General features: G+C 50.6%; 1 protein-coding gene across 4 annotated transcripts in view; it reads left to right on the plus strand.

Annotated features, from left to right (window-relative positions):
- ABCC8 (ATP binding cassette subfamily C member 8) overlaps positions 1–19,549 on the plus strand; it is a 78,429-nt gene that overhangs the window by 47,375 nt on the left and 11,505 nt on the right. For 2 of the 4 annotated variants that reach the window (XM_043482393.1, XM_043482396.1), the window contains 11 exons: positions 7,651–7,686; positions 9,422–9,457; positions 10,161–10,259; positions 11,320–11,404; positions 12,360–12,440; positions 14,220–14,357; positions 15,857–15,982; positions 16,923–17,022; positions 17,247–17,488; positions 17,557–17,753; positions 18,818–18,887. In XM_043482393.1, coding sequence (XP_043338328.1) covers positions 7,651–7,686; positions 9,422–9,457; positions 10,161–10,259; positions 11,320–11,404; positions 12,360–12,440; positions 14,220–14,357; positions 15,857–15,982; positions 16,923–17,022; positions 17,247–17,488; positions 17,557–17,753; positions 18,818–18,887 — 1,210 coding nt within the window. The remainder of the gene's footprint in view (positions 1–7,650; positions 7,687–9,421; positions 9,458–10,160; positions 10,260–11,319; positions 11,405–12,359; positions 12,441–14,219; positions 14,358–15,856; positions 15,983–16,922; positions 17,023–17,246; positions 17,489–17,556; positions 17,754–18,817; positions 18,888–19,549) is intronic. The other 2 variants (XM_043482395.1, XM_043482394.1) reach the window with 2 other exon arrangements.

The raw sequence follows: 19,549 nt of genomic DNA on the forward strand, positions 1-19,549 counted from the left end.
GGTTTCCTATAACTTCAGTCTCAGAAACCTTAATTCCACTGGGAATGTGGTGTGTCTGGGGCACAGGGTCTCTGCCTCCACTCCCCATCTTATTCAGGTGTTTCTCCACACAGCCTGACTGGAAAGGTCCAGGCATTGGATTGCCAGACCCTGGTGCCAACTGCCTCTCAGGGCTTTGGAGGGAGGAGCCCTGCCCCTGGCTGCCTGTGTATATTTGTGACAGGAAGACAGGAAACCCCAGTGAACTTGAGCTGAACAAAACAACTGATAGTTACTGGGCACCTGCTACGGGCAGGCCCTTTGCTAAGTGTACTGCACACACAGCTCATTGAATCCTCTGGCTGGGTGTTATTACCCCATTTCACAGAAGTAAGAACTGAGGACAGGGAGGTGGGGTGACATGCTCAGCGTGTGGACCGGAGTCCCAAGCCTGGACTCTTTCCCTCAAGCCTGCCTGCTGCCTTGGGCTGGGGTCCCTTGGGTCTTAGCTCCAGAGATTATTCTCCAATTTCCATGTAGAGGGCAAGCGGGATCCAGGCCCTCTCTCAGGGCAGGGTGGGATTTCCTGGATGGGATTACACTGCTCAGAGACTGGGGTCACTCCTAGATTCCCGTTTCTGCATCCGGCTCAGCCCTCTCTGAGCCTGTCCCCTGTGTCCCACTTCCTTCATCTCCTCCCCAGCCCCCTCACCCTCGGGTGCCCTTTTACACCAGGATCAGACCTCTCTGTCCTCTGCAGAGGCCTCAGCCTCAGCTCCCACCTCCTCTCTAAGCTCTCAGGGTCTGACTGTTCCTCTTTTCTCTTCGGAAGCCTCTGTCCCAGCCCCAGGGGGTCTCTCCAGAGAGTTGGAGCAACTCTTTGGGGCAAGATTACTGTGTAAGGCACTTTATTTACTTCATTGTCTTGGTCAGTCTTCACCAAACGCTATGAGGCAGGCGTTCTCATTATCCCCATTTAACAGATGAGAAAATCTGCCCCAGCCCCAGGGGATTCAGGGTCCTCTCCAGGGAGTTGGAGTGGCTCTTGTGTACAAGATTACTGTGTAAGGCACTTTATTTACTTCACTGTCTTGGTCAGTCTTCACCAAACTCTATGAGGCAGGCATTCTCATTATCCCCTTTTAACAGATGAGAAAACTGAGGTGAAGCAAGTTGCCCTGGGTCACCCAGCTCTTAAATGGCAGAAGTGGAATGTACACTTAAGTAGTGCTCAAGTGCATGGGCTTTCCACTGTGTGCTGAGAGAGAAGGGGCTGGAGAGCAACATGAAGAAACAGCCCGCCTGACGTTCTGAAGGCCAACAGCCGCTATGGCTATGATACCCTGACCCCCGACCCCAGCAGAACCACCACATCGCTGCTCACAGCTCTGTCTGCATGGACACTCACTCTCCTCAACAGGCAGCTTGGGCCCCACATCCTGGTTCTGTTTGAGGCTCAGGGAGGATCTCATGTCTCCAGAAGCTATTTTGTCCTCTTCCATGGCTCAGTTTCCTTCCCAAGCATAGCAAGCATGTCAGGGTAGCCTGCAGCCCACCCTGAGAAGCTGTGAGAATTCATTCATGACTCAGCTTGTGCTCTGGTTTCTCTGCGTTGATGTATTAACTCGCCCCATGTTCATCAAACACCTGCTGTACGCCAGACCCCAGTCACAGCAATAGGAATGCAAAGATCATGAAGACGTGGCCTTGCTTCCAAAAGAGGGGAACAGATATCCAGTACCATGGTGCTACCTCGTGCCACCATCAAGCACAGAGGATCAGTGAACAACGTGTTCAAGGAGAGAAGACTCATGTGGACATGGTGTCTTGAGTTTTGAAGGACCCCTGTGGCTTCATCAGATGCAAGAGGCAGGGGTGGGAGGGGAAGGTGTTCCAGGCAGGGGTATCAGGGTGGGCAAAGGCATGCTGATGTGAGAGGATGTGGTTCTGGTGCCCGGAGCAGCGGGGGTGGGGGGAACTGAAAATGTGGGCTGAGCTGAGGTCAGACACCCTGTGTACCAGGCCCAGGAAATAAGATTTAGTCTGAAGGCTGTAGAAGAAAAGTACTGATGATACAGGATGAGGGATGGGGGAGAGAGAGGCCACAGGAAGGGAGACCAGCCCTGAGCTCATTACAGTAACTGAAGGAAGGAGTAGGCTGGCCAGACATGGCTCATTGGCTTCATCTGCTCTCAGAATCCTGGCTTATACACAGCTCTGCCTGGCCCACCTACCCTGGGCAGTGAGTTAAGTGTAGGGGCTGTATATTGAGGGCCCTTCTCCATTACTTGCAGGAGCTCCATGCCTCAGACCTTGGGCCCGGGTCTGCAGGGAGATGATGCACTTGCAAAATGAACCAAGAGCAAAATAGTGTTTGACCCAGCAGCCCCTCCCAAGGGCCTGCCTGTTTGCAGCCAGAGGCAAGGGTGATGCCAGGTTGCTCCCGTATTTTTTTTAATCCATACCAGGGCTGAGACCTGGTAACCAGGCAGCCAGAAAGAGTCCCCGGAGGCACAAGGCAGGGATTTGGGGGAGTAGGAGGCACACAACAGAGAATGGTCTGGGAGACGGGTTTGTGTGTGCACCATTCATTTATTCCTTCCTTGAAAAAGATTAGCAGTGCTGCTAAGCGCACAGAATCAAAAGTTCAGGAGGCAGGCTGCCCGAGTTCAAATCTGGACTCCATCCTTTGGGAAATTCTGTGACCCTTCTGCACCAGTTTCCCCTTATTACCCACGGAGTTAATGTGAGGCTTAACCTGGCACATACCAAGTGACCTATAAATATTAGTGTAAATATTATTCTTTGACAATGTACTTCTATGCCAGGAAAAAAATTCTCCTATTGCTCTTTAATTATACCCCAGCCTGTCTCCCAGGAGAAACTGCAGTGAGCTCCCTGGGGACAAAGATCATATCTTATTTGTCTCTCTGTATCTACACTGCCTTTGCTAAATGAATTCATTTGCTAAATGAATGAACTGGGAACAGTTTATGACCTTTAGGAGACTGCCATTAAATATGTCTTTATGTCTCTCTCCTTCCCACACACCTTGGCCCAGGCTGTTTCCCTCACCCATAATCCTACCAACCAACTTTTCCACCAGCATTTAGAATGTACAAATCCTCTTTGTGCATGCCTCATATCGCATGCTTGTGTGTCTGTCTCCCCCAGGACACTGAGCTCCTTGGAGATGGGGCTGGAGGGTTATTCCAAAGCGGTGCCCACACAGGATGTGTATTTTGTGAGCCGCTTTGTGTAAGGTACAAACGAGAAGACCTGGCCCCACCCTCAGGGGCTCACCAGTCTTAGGTGGACAGAAGCCTGTGGGGGCCCCAGAGTCCAGGGGTAATGCCCTGAATTCCAGGCTGAAGAATTACTATGGCCGCCCTGAGTAGATCCCACACATCAGCTGCTGGGCTCCAGGTCTCTGGGAAAACTGTGCAGCTTTCAAAATTCTCTCTAATGATACTTGCCTGCCCCGGCCCAGCTCTCTGCTCTGATGCACCATTAGCCTGGAATTTGCAAACTCTCTCCTTGATCATTAAGAGAAAAACATTCTGATAAGTGGTCAAAATTAGCAGATAGACTCCAGTGAAGTTCTTTCCCTGGAAATAAAGAAGAGGGCCATTAGTGTCCACAGTAGATTGATTTTAGATGTCCCCGGGGAGCCAGCAGGAAGCAGGGATCCAAGAAAAACTTAGGGGTGGGAGGAAGATCCCAGCTCCCCACCAGGAACTGCGAACTGGCCTCACTGGCGCTCCCTGCGGCTCCTGCCACCTGCTAGGGTGTGGGGCCCAGGCCCTGCTTGCTCTCAGACACCCTCAGAACATTGCTGCCTTGTGGTGGTTGGCTGTGAAGGCTGCTTCCTGAGACGCCTGATTCCCCAGGGGTGAAAAACAACTCCTCTTAGATTTCCCTGGTGGTCCAATGGTTAAGCCTTTGTCTTCCAATACAGCGGGTGTGGGTTCAATCCCTGGTCAGGGAACTTAAGATCCCACATGCTGCAGGGTGTGACCAAAATGCAAAAAAAAAAAACAAAAACAAAGATAGGCTCCTCTCAGCATAGCCTTGTGATCCATCTGTTCATACAGTCCCTGCAGCCTTTGGGAAGTTGGGTCAGGAGCTCAAGGTCACCCCAAGTTTCCTGGAGAAGGCAGGTGTGGAGAGACGGTGGGCAGACAGAAGGGGCGCTGTGTGAACGTGACAAGCCTGCCTTGAGAACGGGATGCTCTCTGGTTGTAGTTCTCACTCTGCCACTGGATAACTGTGACACTGAGCAGGTTATTTCACCGGTCTGAGCCTTAGTTTCCTCATCTGAACAATAGCAGAGATTTGGCGTTAGGACCCAATAACCTCAGTTGGACAGGGCACTGAGGGTGAAAGGATTTCAGAGCAGCATTAAGTTTCTCTGAGGCGGGATGTGTGGACCATGGAGAACTGTAAGTCCTAACTTACCCTTTCAACCTCAATCTCCGCAACTTTCCTCTTCGTTTATTGTTGAGGGTCTTAAATGAGTGTTGGGGCCTTTGGATTCCTCCTCTGCCTGAACCTTTGAAACTAAGCACTGAGCTGAAAGGATGGTCTCCCCACGCCCCTACTCCATCACTCATTCTCAAACCCCATCCTCATCTTTCCCCCCAACCAACTATGAACTGTGTTGTTAATACATTCTCTCAGTGTCACGGTGAGGTTCCTACCATGACTTCAATTTTATAGATAAGGAAACAAGGCTACCTAAGTAAAGGAACGTGCCTAAGATTTCACAACCAGTGAGTAGAGAAGCCCCTCAGATACACACTTTACAGCCTGTGTTCCTTCCACTTCTCTCACTGCCCGCACTCATGCTAGCTCCTCCTCCAGCCTGGAATTCCCTCCCTCCACTCCCAGTCTCAATCCTTCTTTCTTTGAGGTTCTGTTCACCTGTTAACTTCTATGAGCCCTTCCTCACTTTCTCAGATTTCTTCCTCCTCCAAACTACTTGTAAAAATTACATTTGGACTTGCCTGGTGATCCAGTGGTTAACATTTTGCCTTCCAAAGGTCCTTGGTCCTTTGATCCTTGGTCAGAATGCTAAGATCTAGCATGCCTCACAGCCAAAAAACCAAAACATAAAACAGAAGCAATATTATAACAAATTCAAAAAAAGACTTTAAAATGGTCCATGTCAAAAAAAATCTTTTAAGAAAAGTATATTTTTGTCTGATTCTGAAAGAATGTACATTGAATGAGAAAAGAAGCAAGTGTAAAGAGGGCAAAAACCACCTAATATGAGCACATACACTATCCCACCACCCAGAAGTTTCCAGTCTTTTTCTGCATATTTGCATATGTGTCTATACTTTTCTCCCAAAGTTCTATAGTACTTTCTTGCTCCTACTTTTCTTTTGGCCTCTATAGCTTTCTGACTTCTGTACGTGTCAGATTCACTCTGCCAGTCCATGAGCCGTTTGAGGGCAGATTCTGTGCCATGATTCAGGTTGGCGTGCACACAGGGACCCAGCTCACAGCTGGCTGCAGAGAAGGAGGCGGATCAGAGAACTGGAGAGATTGTCTTCTTAGCTCAGTGTTTGGTCCCAAAAGTGCAGGCAGAGGAGGAACACTCCTTTAAGAGCCCAGCAATCAATGGAAGGAAGTGCATGCCATGTGTACCCTTCTTTACTTTTCAGATTAAGACATACACATACAATGGGGAGGCTCATTCTAGGAAGGCTGGAACTATGCTGAAAAGAGGAGACAATGAACCTGGATTAACACCCCAGCTTCCCCTCTTCCTAGCTCTGACCTTTGGGTACATCAGGCAAACTCTAAGCCTTGGTTTTTCTGTAAGATGGAAAACCTCTTTATAGAGTTGTTGTGAGGATGAAACCATGGATACAAACAACTGCACACAATGCCTCAGGTTGAGTGCCAGCCCCCCTCCCTTCCTTCCTCCCAAATAATTAAAGATGTCTGTTATCAACCTCCATTTATAACAGATCTCCCATATGCTAAGTCCTATGAGGGCCAAAAAAGATGCTCTTCCTGCCTTAAAATTCCACTGGGGATAAAGGACTTACAAAGGAACTTATTAGAGGGGAAAGTAGTCCATTATAAGGGCTAATTGAGCAGCCCAGATAATGATGCAAACTGAGTTAGAGCCGAAGGAGCTCCCTGTGTCCCAGGGTCCTTGGGGAGGCCACAGATGTGCTTCCCTCCAGATAAATAACAGCCTTTGCAACTCTGGATGCAGTCAAGGCAGAAGATTGCAGAGATAAGCTTGTCTGGACTGTGGACGCAGAGTTGGAATTTGGAAGCTTGAGTTTTTTATCTGTTTCACGTTACCAGCTTGTCCATAAATTACAGCAATTTGATGATTAAGCAATATGAGTTAGGTTGAGTTGAGAGAATGAAATGAAACTAATAAAGATAGAAGAATAAGATCATAGACAGTTGATGATTATATATCCATCAAGGTCTCCATTAAGTTCTGCCCCTCAGCAGAGAACAGAAGAAAATTTCATCTGTCTTCTTCCTATCTCTGTTTCTATCCATCCTGATTTTCCTTGCAAGAAATTTATCAGAGCTATGGCCTGGGTAGTCATAGTGAGGCAATATAACATAGTCATTAAGAGCATGGAGCTTTGGAATCAGACAAATCTATTTCCTCTGCTATTTGCTGGATGTGTGACTTTGGACAAATTACTTAGACTCTCAAAAGTCTCACATTCCTTGTCTATAAAGAGATCTCTTCCATATGGTTTTTTTGAACTTTAAAATAAATAATAGCATTGCGGTGCTAAACTCCAGTAGACAGTGAAGGCCAGGGAAGCCTGGTGTCCTGCCATCCATGGGGTCACAAAGAGTCGGACATGACTGAGCAACTGAACTGAACTGATTGCAGTGCTTATCACTGTGCTTGTCAAGGTTATAATAAATGTTAGCTGGTTTTATTAAAGTAAGATCTGCATGAAAACAGAATAGATTGATTTTCCCCAAATGTGCATGTCAGAAGTACACACTTCATTGGCAGAAGGTTGCTTCTGGAAGGTTGAGAGGTGGCCTGGGGCAAGAGAAAGAGCACTAGCAAAGCTGGCACCAAAATTCAGGTCACTTCACGCAGCGTTTTTCAAAAAAAAACTTCTTTACTATAATTCACAGTATGAAATGCATTTTATATCACAGTCTGTTACATTTATGCATTGATAGGCAAGAAAAAATTTTGCAGAAAGAATACACATCTTGACCACATGTGGTGCAAACTGGTTTCGGGGTGGGGGAGTTGCATGTTTGTTTGTTTTAGTGCAGGTGCCATTTACTTATTTCAGACCCTATATGGGTCCCATTCCACAGTTTGAAAACACTGTATGAAATGGTTAGGACCTTGGGAAAGTCACTTTCCCTCTCTGAGCCTTAGTTTTCCCAAGTAAAAGCCCATCCTGACACCAAGCCAGCCTCGCTGCTGCTGGGAGTGGTGCCAGGAGCACTGATGAAGCCCTTGCTGCTTGGAGGAAGCCCATCCAGGGGCTGTGGGAGGGACAGAAATTGAGAAGCCACTTGGGGACATTGGGGATGGGTGGGAGGGGCGGGGATTGTGGAGATTGCTTATCCCCAAAGACACAATGTGATCTAAATAAAGGCAATGGGCGGGGGAGAAGTAACTGGTGTTGTTTTTTCCCATTTGTGCCCCAGCAGCCTTCCTGACAGCGAGACTGGAGAAGACCCCAGGTACAGCCTTGGGACTGGGTTGGGAGGGGGTCCCCAATAAAGGGAAGGGCCTTGGGGGAATTCCCTGGTGGTTCGGTGGTTAAGACTCCACACTTCCGCTGCAAGCGACACAGGTTCAACTACTGGTCAGGGAACAAAGATCCCAAATGCCACGCCATGTGACCAATTTTAAAAAAGGAAGAAGAGGGAATACAGGGGAGGGAAATAGTTTTTAAAAAAAGGTCGGGGAGGGGGGAGGGCTAGGCAGGGTGTGTGGGGCAGGGAGGGGTGCTGAGTATAGATTCGGGGCTGTATAGTCCACATACACTTAGAGACATGAAGCCCTAAAATACGTGAGGCATGCATTCTCAAAGAGGGAAAAATCTGGTACTGGAGAGGAAAAACTTAGATATTCCAATGTTTTGTGGCTCTCCAAAGGGCCACAGTATATAAGCAGACGTACAGTGGACCTGTGGTTTTAAAATTTCATAATGGATAGCGTCAGAAAGTGGATTAGTGGGAAGGGAGGAAGGCAATGACTGCTAATGGGTATGGGGCTTCTTTTACGGGTGATGAAGATGTGGATTTAGACAGCAGTGGTGGTTGCACAAACTTATGAATATAATTTTTTTTTAAAAACCCACTGAACTGGAAGATAAATGTGGCAGGGAAAGGACAATTAGGAAAAAATATGTCTAAAATGGCCCTAGGGGTGATCAAGAAAAAAAAGTTGAGAAACAAAGCTATAAGGAGAGAAGGTGGGTATTCCCCAGGCCAGACAGAAAATTCAGTCTTGTTGCTTTATATTCTATGTGCTTTATGTTCTGGTTGTTTAAAACATCCAAGTGAAATAGATTAATGTGGCTGTAAGACCTTCAAAAGCCTCCCTAAGCACACTTCTTTCAGGAGAGTCAAGACACCCTGGAGGTGGTGGGAAGTTAGGACTGGGAAGGTCGACTTGACCTTGTAACTCAGCGTAAGGGTCTGGCCTTCACTCTCCAGCTCCACAGAGGTTTCACGTCCCTGTATTTTCTCCGCTGTTTCTCCCACCTTGTCACCAAGTGCCAGGGCCTGATGACAGCCCAGCCTCTCTAGCCATAGTGACCGTAACTCTTGAGCCCAAAAGCAAACCTCACGGTATGTGACAAGTGTGAACATGTGGACGAGAGCAACAGGACAGAATATTTGACACCGGAGCAGTTGGGGTCTGTCCAGGCCACATGGCCACCACAGCTGACCCTGTCCCTCTGGGTGGATCTCTCAGGCTCCACGGTTGTCTTCTGGGAATCACACCTGGAGCCCTTCTCAGCCCTCCAGGTGCCACCCTGAGTTGCATCAGCTGTGGGTTCCCACCACCCATGGTGGCCTGTCCCCCCCGGGCTGGCTGCCCAGGGGCAGAGCGCACTCCCTGCCCCAACTGTCTGTGCAGCCGTGTCAGCCCATGAGCTCGGCCAGTGCATCCGAGCCCTGACTCTGAGGCTGGGTCTGCAGGAGCCCCGAGCTGGGCCTCAGACTCCTCTGACATAGGAAGGCCCCCACCACCACCGTGAGCCTACATCCTTCCACTCTCCCTTGCAATTTCACACACCCCGATTGTATCCAGGCAGTGGAGGCTCCCCAGGAGGACCTGTGGCATTTGTGGCTGCAGACTCGTCTCAGGGGCTATCCAGGCAGTCCTGCTGGGTCTGAAGGGGCTGAGAATGTCTACGGAATTCAGGGTGAACCCTGAATATGTGTCTTTCCCTCCCTGCTGCAGCCCCGAGCGGGAGACGGCAGCCGATGCGGACGTCAGGTACTGTGACCCCGAGCACCGCCCCCTGGGGCAGACCTCCTCAGAGGGGGTCTCTGGCCTGAGGAGCCACAGAGCTCAAGAAGGCAGCCCCCCAGGTCCAACCCAGCCACAGAGGAGGCCAGGGAGAGCGCTGTGCTTCTAGCGTGCCTGGGAGACCGCTGCTGCTTCCATGCATCAAGCCCTTCACACCAGATCGTTTTTATCCCTGTGGTCATCTTTTCCTTTTCTTTCTTTGTCTTCAGAAACCATACCACGCTGAACATGATTTCCTTAACACCGCTCTTTTTAAAATTTCCATTTGGAGAGTTAGCTGCTAACATCAAAGTTGAGTGGTTTGAGGGCTACACAAGGAAGGAGGAGATCAGGGTTCAAGTGTTCGCTTATTTGGCTTCTCCCAGGCTCTGGGTAGACCTGGGGAGGGGAACAGACAGCAGGGGTGGGACAGGGAGGGGTGGAGAGCAGGGAGGGGTCGAGGTCCCATATGCCCCAGTCAGCTAAGACCCAGCACCCGAGCCTGCCTCAGGCCTTGGGGGATGGAGAGGCCACCAGGAGCCACACACAGAGCAGATTTCAGCCAACTGCACTTCCTCATCTTCGCGCTGCCCCCACCCCCTAGCCCCAGTTTTATCCGTCAGCTTGGTAACCACCTCTGACAGTGACCCCCTGAGAATGCCTCCCCTACTCCTGCCCTGCTCTTTTCCAGGAAGAGAGGCCCAGTGGCCTATGCTTCTCAGAAGCCGTGGCTGCTAAATGCCACCGTGGAGGAGAACATCACCTTTGAGAGTCCCTTCAACAAGCAACGGTAAACGCCTCCCAGAGGGAGGCAGGCTGGAGGAGGGGAGAAATTGGTCTTATTTCAGTCTCCCTCCCCTGCCCCTAAGCCCAGCCAGCTGCCTGCTCCTCCATCCATCTCCCTCACCCTGCCATCCTGCTCTCCAGTCCACTGATCTGGATTCCAGCCTGTTCCATATGGTCCATCTGGAAATGATCCAGATGTGCTGGACATTGGGGCAGTCCAGCTCCCGTGGTTGAGAGGGTAGGAGGGGAGGGAGGTGTGGGCGCACTAGTGCCTCCTCTTGAGGTTGGTGAAAAGGCTCCCCCAGAGCTCTGCCCTTTTCATTCTCATGATTCCCCACCCCCAGCTCTGCAACTCACACACAAATCCCTCCAGGGCTAATGACTGCTGACATCCATGGAGCTCTTTCCAGAGGCTCTTGGTATTTGTGATTTCTTCTAAGGCTCACACCAATCCCAGTAGGCAGGTACTATTATTATCCCCATTTTATAGATGAGGAAACCAAGACTCAGGAAGGTTAGGTAACTTGCCCAAGACCACCCAGCCAGGAAGTGACAGAAATGGGTTTCAAATCCATCTTCCTAACACCCAAGTACCTGTCACCAAGACGCTCTGATGCCTCCATGCACACTGGCTGGCACCCACCCAGGCTGAGAGCTGGCCAGGGAAGTGTGAGGGGAGCAGGCTGGGTAAATATTTGAGCAGCCATCATCATTTACTGCCTCAACAAATCAGCAGTGATTTTTCCCTGGCAGTGCCCCAAGCGTGGGCTCTGCTCTAGTTTTTCCCACCACACAGGGGCCACAGGCCCTCTCTTGTCACTTACATGGCTATTTGCTCCCATCCAATTTCATCCTTCAAATATTTAACTTGCTCCAAGATGGTGTCAGGTGCTGCCCTCAGCTCTTTTCAAGCTCACGTGGTGTTTACTCACACGCATCAGGAGGCCCATTAAAGCCATCGCTCATCCTGGCACAGCTGCCCGGAGGGTAATGACCCTCTGCAGAAGCTCAGGCCCACCTCTGGCCAGGCTGCTCAGCTGTGTCCCCACCCCGCCTCACTGCAGGTACAAGATGGTCATTGAAGCCTGCTCCCTACAGCCAGACATCGACATCTTGCCCCATGGAGACCAGACCCAGATTGGGGAACGGGTTAGTAGCAACCTCCAGGGGAGTTACTCAAAGCTGGGGTCCTCGGCCTCCCCTGCTCCCCACCCATCACCATCACCACGCCCTGAGATCATTCTCAGGGAGAGTAGGGAATGTGAAATGAAAGAGGGGGAAGGTTGGAGAGTGCCTGCCATGGAATCAAAATGATATCCTTGAGCCTTGGGCTGGTGTCTGTCCTGGACAAGTTTCCAGTCTTGCTGGGTGCAGAGGTCAGCTTAGCACTTTCCCAGACTGGGTAGGGATTGACGTCTCCACTGACACCCCGAGTATGTACTGAGAGCCGCCCAGCAGTGTGCCAGGCTCAGGGTTGTTCTTCCTGTTCCATCCTCAGGTGGGGTCCCTCCTCCATAAACTTAGATCAATAGGATTCTCCCATGGCTGTCCTCCTGGCGTGTGATTTAAATCCCCTCTTCCTAGGGTTTCCCTGATAGCTCAGTTGGTAAGGAGTCCACCTGCAATGCAGGAAACCCTGGTTCCATTCTGAGTCAGGAAGATCCACTGGAGAAGGGATAGGCTACCCACTCCAGTATTCTTGGGCTTCCCTTGTGGCTCAGCTAGTAAAGAATCCACCTGCAATGCAGGAGACCTGGGTTTGATCTATGAGTTGGGAAGATCGCTACCCACTCCAGTATTCTGGCCTGGAGAATTCCATGGGGTAGCAAAGAGTCGGACGTGACTGAGAGACTTTCACTTTCCTCTGTCCTGGTTTTCATGGGTCAGATGGTCCCTAGCACCTACATGATGAATTGTCAAAGGCTTGGGGATCATTCTCCCCACTTCTGAATGAATTCACTGAACGTGTACAAGTTCCTCCTCTGTACCAGATTAGGAGGGGCAAAGAGGCGAATGAAGCCAAAGAGCTCACATCAAGTAGGGGCCTGGACAGTCTCTGCCGCAGGGCTGTGCGGGCCTGACCTTTCCTCCCCTTTGGCGGCAGGGCATCAACCTGTCTGGTGGTCAGCGCCAGCGAATCAGCGTGGCCCGAGCCCTCTACCAGCACACCAATGTCGTCTTCTTGGTGAGTGCACCAGCCAGCAACTTCCTTGAGGTCCTTGTGTCTGGCTGCCCCCTTGGTTCAGACAGACAGACACACACACACACACACCATCACCAAACAACATCCCTCTCCAGGAGCAAACTTCTGCCAGAGATATTACCTACTGATCTTTTTTTTTAAATTAATTTATTTTAATTGAAGGCTAATTACTTTACAATACTGTAGTGGTTTTTGCCACACATTGACATGAATCAGCCATGGGTGTACATGTGTTCCCCTTCCTGAACCCCCCTCCCAACTCTCTCCCTACCTACTGATCTTACTGATGGAAAAACTGAGACAAGATTAGTCCAGCTGATCAATGTGGACGTCACACAGCTCTGCAGTAGCCACGAGGGGAGGCGAGCAGTAATTATAGACCCCTTCTTTGTAGAACATCCCCAACCTATTAATACTTATTTAGCCCAAATATAAGAATCACAAATACATGGAAAGTGAGTTGCCACTTCCTGTTTCACGCCCAGAGCAGACGTTGCTAATTGACCTGTTTTCTTTCCCATGAAAACTTAACTTGGCCTCAGAATCCTTCTTAACACAGCACTCCAGGTAACCTCTGATAATCAAACATGAGATAAAACTTGGCTGTACCTGCCCTCCTTCATGCCAAGTTCTGTGTGGTGTGCCTTAGTTGATACTGAAGAATTCCAAAACATAGCCCTTGGCTTCAGAGGCTTAGAATCTAATTAGAGAAACAGAGCTCGCCCATACTCAAGAGCCACAGCCCACTTGAAAGCCAAACTGTGTGACAGACTATGAAGGGCCTTGTCCAGGGAGACAATTGTGAGGACAAGAGTAATCAGGGAGGGCTTCATAGAAGAGAGTATTAAAGAGTGAGTCAGTTAAACAGAAGGAAAGAGGGAGCCATTTGGACGGACCGTTGGAAGAAGGACTCTCAGGTCTCTGATCCTAGTTTTATCCTCCACCCCGCCACCTGCCCACTAAACTCACTGCATAATGGAAAGGTTCACAGTGTTTGTTACCATCTGACACAGGCATAGCATTTTACAAAGTGCTAGCTTATTCATGATCCCTGGTGAGCTTTAAACAACCTTGTTAGAGAGAAGTAAAGTGGATATTTTAATTTATTTCAGCTAACTTTTAAGCTCCTACTCTATACTAGGCACGGGCACAGGGGATACCAGTTCTTGCGGGTCCCACGGTCTGGGGTAGACAAATAGCGATCCGATCTGACTTCCTGCAGGGTATCCCTGGAACAGAGGGAGGGAAGACTAAGCTCAGGTATCAGAAAAAGGACACGGGAAGAGCTGGTGCTTAGGGGAAGTGCTGAAGGATGAATAATAGTTCACCGGACAGACAAAAGGCAGATCAGCACTCCAGGCAGAGGGGAAAGCTTGGGCAAAGGCCTGGAATGGCAGATTCCCTGGAAATCAGAGCACAGGGAGCCTTTACAAGACAGATGGGAAGTGAAGCTGGAACGGAAGACTGAGCAGGTGGGAAAGGATCTGGATTAGGGTGCTAAGGAATTCGGACGTAATAGACTATGGGGAGTCACTGGAGGTTCAGGAGTCAGGAAGTGCTTGTGATTAGATCTGTTTGAGAGTGATGACTGATAGCCCATTTTAAGATGAGGCAACTGAGGTCCAGAGAGGTTAGGTACACTATCCAAGGCCACACAGCCCAAGTGGTGTCAGTCCCTAAACCAGAGCATGTACATCCACTGTTTTTACATCCACTGTTACCCACCCCCTTGCTTGCTCCTGTTTTCTCCCATCTACCCAGGATGACCCCTTCTCAGCTCTCGATGTCCATCTGAGTGACCATCTGATGCAGGCCGGGATCCTTGAGCTGCTTCGAGATGATAAGAGGACAGTGGTCCTAGTGACCCACAAGCTACAGTATCTACCACATGCAGACTGGGTGAGGGGCCAGCAGTGGGTCAAACTGTGGCGGGCTATGGTGGGAGAGGCAGTTGGGTGTCTTCAAAGGACTCAATCAGATGTCTCATCAGCAATTGCTGAGGGTCACAGAGCAGAAGAGAGCAGCACTGGATGGCTTCACTCAGGCTGGGCCATCAGGGAGACCTGGCATAGTCCAGGTGTTTGGTGTCACCTAGAGTTGCAGACATCTGCATCCTGACCGGGGGCCCCGTGGATACACACAAGGTCAGCACCAAGAAGTCTCAGAAAGAAGCAGACACTCAGTTCCTACTTCTGTTTCCTACCCGGTTTGATGACTCATTCCCCTGTCCTTGGGGAGTGCCCATGCGGACAGGAGAGGCATCTTCCTGCCCACTAGTGCGTCAGATTCAAGTTGGGATTAAATGGGAAATATGGAAACAAACAATGGCAGTAGTAATAGAAACATCAGTGTCATCAGTAGAATGAAATATCATATCAGTTAAATTTCCATATTCCTCAACATGAAGACAGTAGTTATTTTTCAAAAAATTGGAAAGCATTTAATTTTTAAGATGAAAATTATGTGACTTTTGAAATTGGGGCCTTGCCTGAATCCTGCATAAATTTGTCTGGGAAAATGAGGCCCTTCCTAAGCTTCAGGTCTGTGTTAAATGCCCCTGATAATTCCCCTCAAATAAGTCTTCCTTCTACATGTAGTAAGATCTTCCCTCTACTAGGAATAAAAAGGAAAAAAAAAATCCAGATTTCTCAAAAAAGCTATTAAAGCAGGAAAAAAGCAGGAGCGGGGGCAGGGGAGGCAGAATCCAGATTTTTAAAATAGCTTTTAAAGGAGATACAAGTTTGTGTCTGAGTTTCTGTGGTGACCCTGATGAGACAATTCAGGAGAATCCTTGGTCCAAAGAAGGCAAACACCGGGGTGCCTGGTTCCTTAAGTGAACAGGACTTCGGGGCATCGATCCTTGAACCCCAGCATGGGGTGAATGGGAGTGAGAAGAGCAGGGTGGGTTTCTGGATTAATGATGAGTCTATGTGAGTATAAAACATTGAATGTTTCAAATAAAATATGTGTTATTGATCCCAAAGAGGCCTCACACATTTAGACCAACAGGTGCTTTGCCAAACACTGGTGGAACCTGTCAGGCCTGCTGTGAGGAGGAGCTAAGGGTAATGAGCTGTTAGCCCATTAAGTGCAGGCAAACAGCTGTCATTGCTGGAGTCTTTGGGGGATAACCAGACAACTTGACCAGGATGCACTAATTTGCTCCGCAAACCCTCCTATCAACCACGGGGCAACCACTGAGAACAACCCCCGAGATGTGCCAGATTCTAAATCCTGGAGTATCCTGCTGAGGGCAGTGGGTGAGCTGGAGCCATTTGTGGTGGGGAAGGGATGCGTGCGCTGTGCACATCCGTCTCAGACCCCTCGGTCAGGCAGGGGTATGACCTCCACTCCCCCGCCTCAGCCAGCCCCCACCGAGTTTGTTTCTGCCTTTTTAGATCATTGCGATGAAGGATGGCACCATCCAGAGAGAGGGCACACTCAAGGACTTCCAGAGGTCTGAATGCCAGCTCTTTGAGCACTGGAAGACCCTGATGAATCGGCAGGACCAAGAGCTGGAGAAGGTGGGTGTAGCCTGGGAGCCAGGCAGCCTGGCCCCTGAGGATAAGGTTCTGCTAGAACCTGAACTCATAAAGGCCTTCCTGCCCTAATTGGCCCTAGGAAGCCCCCCACCAAACACACACAAAGGACAGATGTGGGAGCTGGGCATGAAATTGCTCCTACTAGACAGCCAGCACCTGTGCCAGCTACCCAAGGCAGAGTCAGGCCAATGCCTTCCCCATGTCCTGAGATAGTCAGATACCATTTAGTTACAAAGCTTCAGAAAACCAACTCAGACTGGCTAAACAAAGAGAAAAAGGGGGTGGGGAGTTAAGGATTTACTGGCTCAGGAAACTAGAATGTCCAGTGATGCTATAGCTTCAGGTAGAGCTGGATCCAGGTGATCAAGCAATATCATCAGGAATCTCATTCTCCCCATCCCTTGGCTCTGCTTCTCTCACACCGGCTTCATTCTCATGGAGGCAGTGAGGGCCATCGGCATCTCAGCCTTCCATTCTTCCAGGTCAGCAGCTCTGCCAGAAAGACAGCACCTGTTTTATGATAGTTTAGCAAAAGTCCCGGGGCTGACTCCTGTTGGTCTGGTTTGGTCATGGGCCCATCCTGAACAAATCATTGTGGTCAGGGATGTGGAATGTGAAGACTGACCAGTCCTGGGTCACATGCCCACTCTGGGAGCCAGAGAGAATGATTAGCCCACCTGAATCACAGAAACTAAGAATAAGGGAGAGGTGGTCTCCCACAGGGATACTGGGATGCTAGTCGCTGATGCAGGGGAAGGAGTAAATTCTGGCAGGCAAATATGTGTCCATCTGGACCATCCTTTAGGCAGGGGCAATTTGCTAACTGCCAGTGGTCATCACCAGGGGTGGTCCCCTCCTACCCCCCTCCCTTTTCCCCTCTGCACACCCTGAGGACATCAGCCAGGCCCCATCTATCTTTCAGGAAACCGTCATGGAGAGAAAAGCTACAGAGCCACCCCAGGGCCTGCCCCGAGCCATGTCCTCCAGAGATGGGCTCCCGCAGGACGAGGAAGAGGAGGAAGGTACAGACAGTGGGACTGGAGTGGAATCATGGCCTGAGGTCTGCTCCACCACGAGGAGACTGAGGGCTGGGGTTCTGGGAGTGGGGAGATGGTGTGCCTCTGATGCATGCCCTCCCTGCCCCGTGCACCTCAGTCTCCCCAACTGTAAGTGGGGCTGATACAACCCCTGGTTCTCTTCAGAGGGGTGTGCAAGGTGAATCCATCAGGGGTTCTTACACCTGCAGAGGACGCGGCCGAGAGCGAGGAGGAGGACAACCTGTCATCGGTGCTGCACCAGCGTGCCAAGATCCCATGGCGGGCCTGTGCCAAGTACCTGTCCTCGGCCGGCATCCTGCTCCTCTCGCTGCTCGTCTTCTCCCAGCTGCTCAAGCACATGGTCTTGGTGGCCATTGACTACTGGCTGGCCAAGTGGACTGACAGTGCCCTGACCCTGAGCCCCATGGCCAGGAACTGCTCCCTCAGCCAGGTGGGTCCGGCAGCCCCAGGGCCAGGGCCAGGGGAGGGGGAGGACTGAGCTCCGGCCGCCCCCCACAGGATGCCAGCCTCATTCTCTGCCAGGCCCAGGAGTGTTCCCTCAACCAGACCGGCTACGCCATGGTGTTCACGGTGCTCTGCAGCCTGGGCATCGTGCTGTGCCTCGTCACATCCGTCACAGTGGAATGGACAGGGCTGAAGGTGGCCAAGAGGTTGCACCGCAGTCTGCTGAACCAGATCATCCTGGCTCCCATGAGGTAGCCCTCTGCCCTGGCTGTGCCTGGCTGTGGGCGAGTCATTGTTCTCTGGGCCTCAGCCCTCCCATCTGTAAAATGGGGATATATCCATACATTCAATCTCTATTGCAGGTCCTTAGATGTGACTCAAGGACATGAGGTGGGAAAAGCCCCCTCCTTGGTGCAGAAAACAGGGAAACTGTCATCTGCTCAGCTACACAGGGTGTTAGAAATGTCACACAGTTAGCTCATGTAATTGCCACAACAGTCCTTCAAAGGACCTGCAGGCTCGGCATGAATGTTTCCCCTTTCTGGGCAAGTGCCAACCCCAGTTCAGCTCTCCCCTTCGCTGCCTCTCCTTCCTTGCTCAGCCATTCTGCAGGTTCTGACCCCAGGGACACACAGGGTTGTTGTTCTAATCCCCTGTAATGGGATCAATCAAAACCCCAAAGGCTGCTTGGTGTGAAAGACGTTTAAAGCTGTCACAGCCCGACTGGCTGCCAACCCAGATTACAAACCCAGCAGGCAAACAAGCTATCTGACCCCTCCTCATCACCCGACCACAACTCTCCTCTCTTCAGCCTCATACTCACTCTGTGGCCCACAGACATGGCTTCCAAGTTTGCTTATCCTCTATTTGTCCCAGATCTGTGGTTCCGAAATTCTCTGAGATTGGGCTGATTCCGGGTCACAGCCAGAGCGCTGACAGCTGGAGTGGCCTCGCAGGGTCAGCCAGCTGACAGGCTGTCCCCAGGGCCCCATCCCCACCCCCAGGAGAGTCGTCTCTCTGGAGAGAACTCTATGTCCCCAGGAGGACAGCTGCTGAGTGAGGCAGGCCCAGTGAGAAGCAGAGAATGGTGGCAGGGTCAGAGAGGCTGGGAAGGGGCCAGCACCCCTTTGGGCAGCCGCGGGAATTCTCAGGGACACAGGCCAGATGTGTACAGACCTACCAAGGCAACTGCCCTGGGAAGGCAGACCTGGGGATGACTCCAGAGATGTGGAAACAAAAAAATAACTACCCTCCTTCAGTAAACAGGAAGGAAATCAATACAAGGATGAGTAACTGTCCTCTGATCGCCTCTTAGGTTTTTTGAGACCACTCCCCTTGGAAGCATCCTGAACAGATTTTCATCTGATTGTAACACCATCGACCAGGTACGTAAGATCGCGGTGACGTATGTCCCCAGTCCAAAGAGAAGCCAGGTCCCCAGGAGCTTCTGTCTGACGCTGGCTTCCCCAGATCAGCTGATCAGAGCCTTGGGCTAGGAATCTAGTGGGCTCCATCTGATTATAACGCTGCCTCCGGACCTGGGGCCTCCCCTGGGAGACTCTCTTAATGAGGCCGGAGGAAACCACATCCTTTTGGCTTCTGGCCAAGCCCACTCTGGCTCACAAGAAGGTTCCAGCATACTCTGCACCAAGGTGACTGAGTTTGTGGAAAACAAGCATTTTGAGTCTGCCTACATTCTTGTTCTTCATCATACTAAATGGTGAAAAAGCAAAGTCCTAATGCTTGGTCTCAGGGGGCCTACAGTGTGGCTGCAGGGACAAGACATGGACCAGTAGTAAAGAAAGAGCAAAGCCTGGCAGCAGGTAACATGCTGAAGATGACCCAATACCAAAATTCACCTCCCAGAACTTCCCTGCTGGTCCAGTGGAAGAATGCACCTTCCAGTGCAGAGGATGAGGGTTCCATTCCTGGAGGGGGAACTAAGATCCCACATGTCGTGGGGCAACTAAGCCCGCGTGCTGCAACAGCTAAGCCCAGAGGGCCTCAGCTAGAGAGCCTGCAAGCCACAAACTACAGAGCCCAAGAG

Source organism: Cervus canadensis, chromosome 11, assembly GCF_019320065.1.
Source record: "Cervus canadensis isolate Bull #8, Minnesota chromosome 11, ASM1932006v1, whole genome shotgun sequence".
In the NCBI taxonomy this organism is placed as follows: domain Eukaryota; kingdom Metazoa; phylum Chordata; class Mammalia; order Artiodactyla; family Cervidae; genus Cervus; species Cervus canadensis.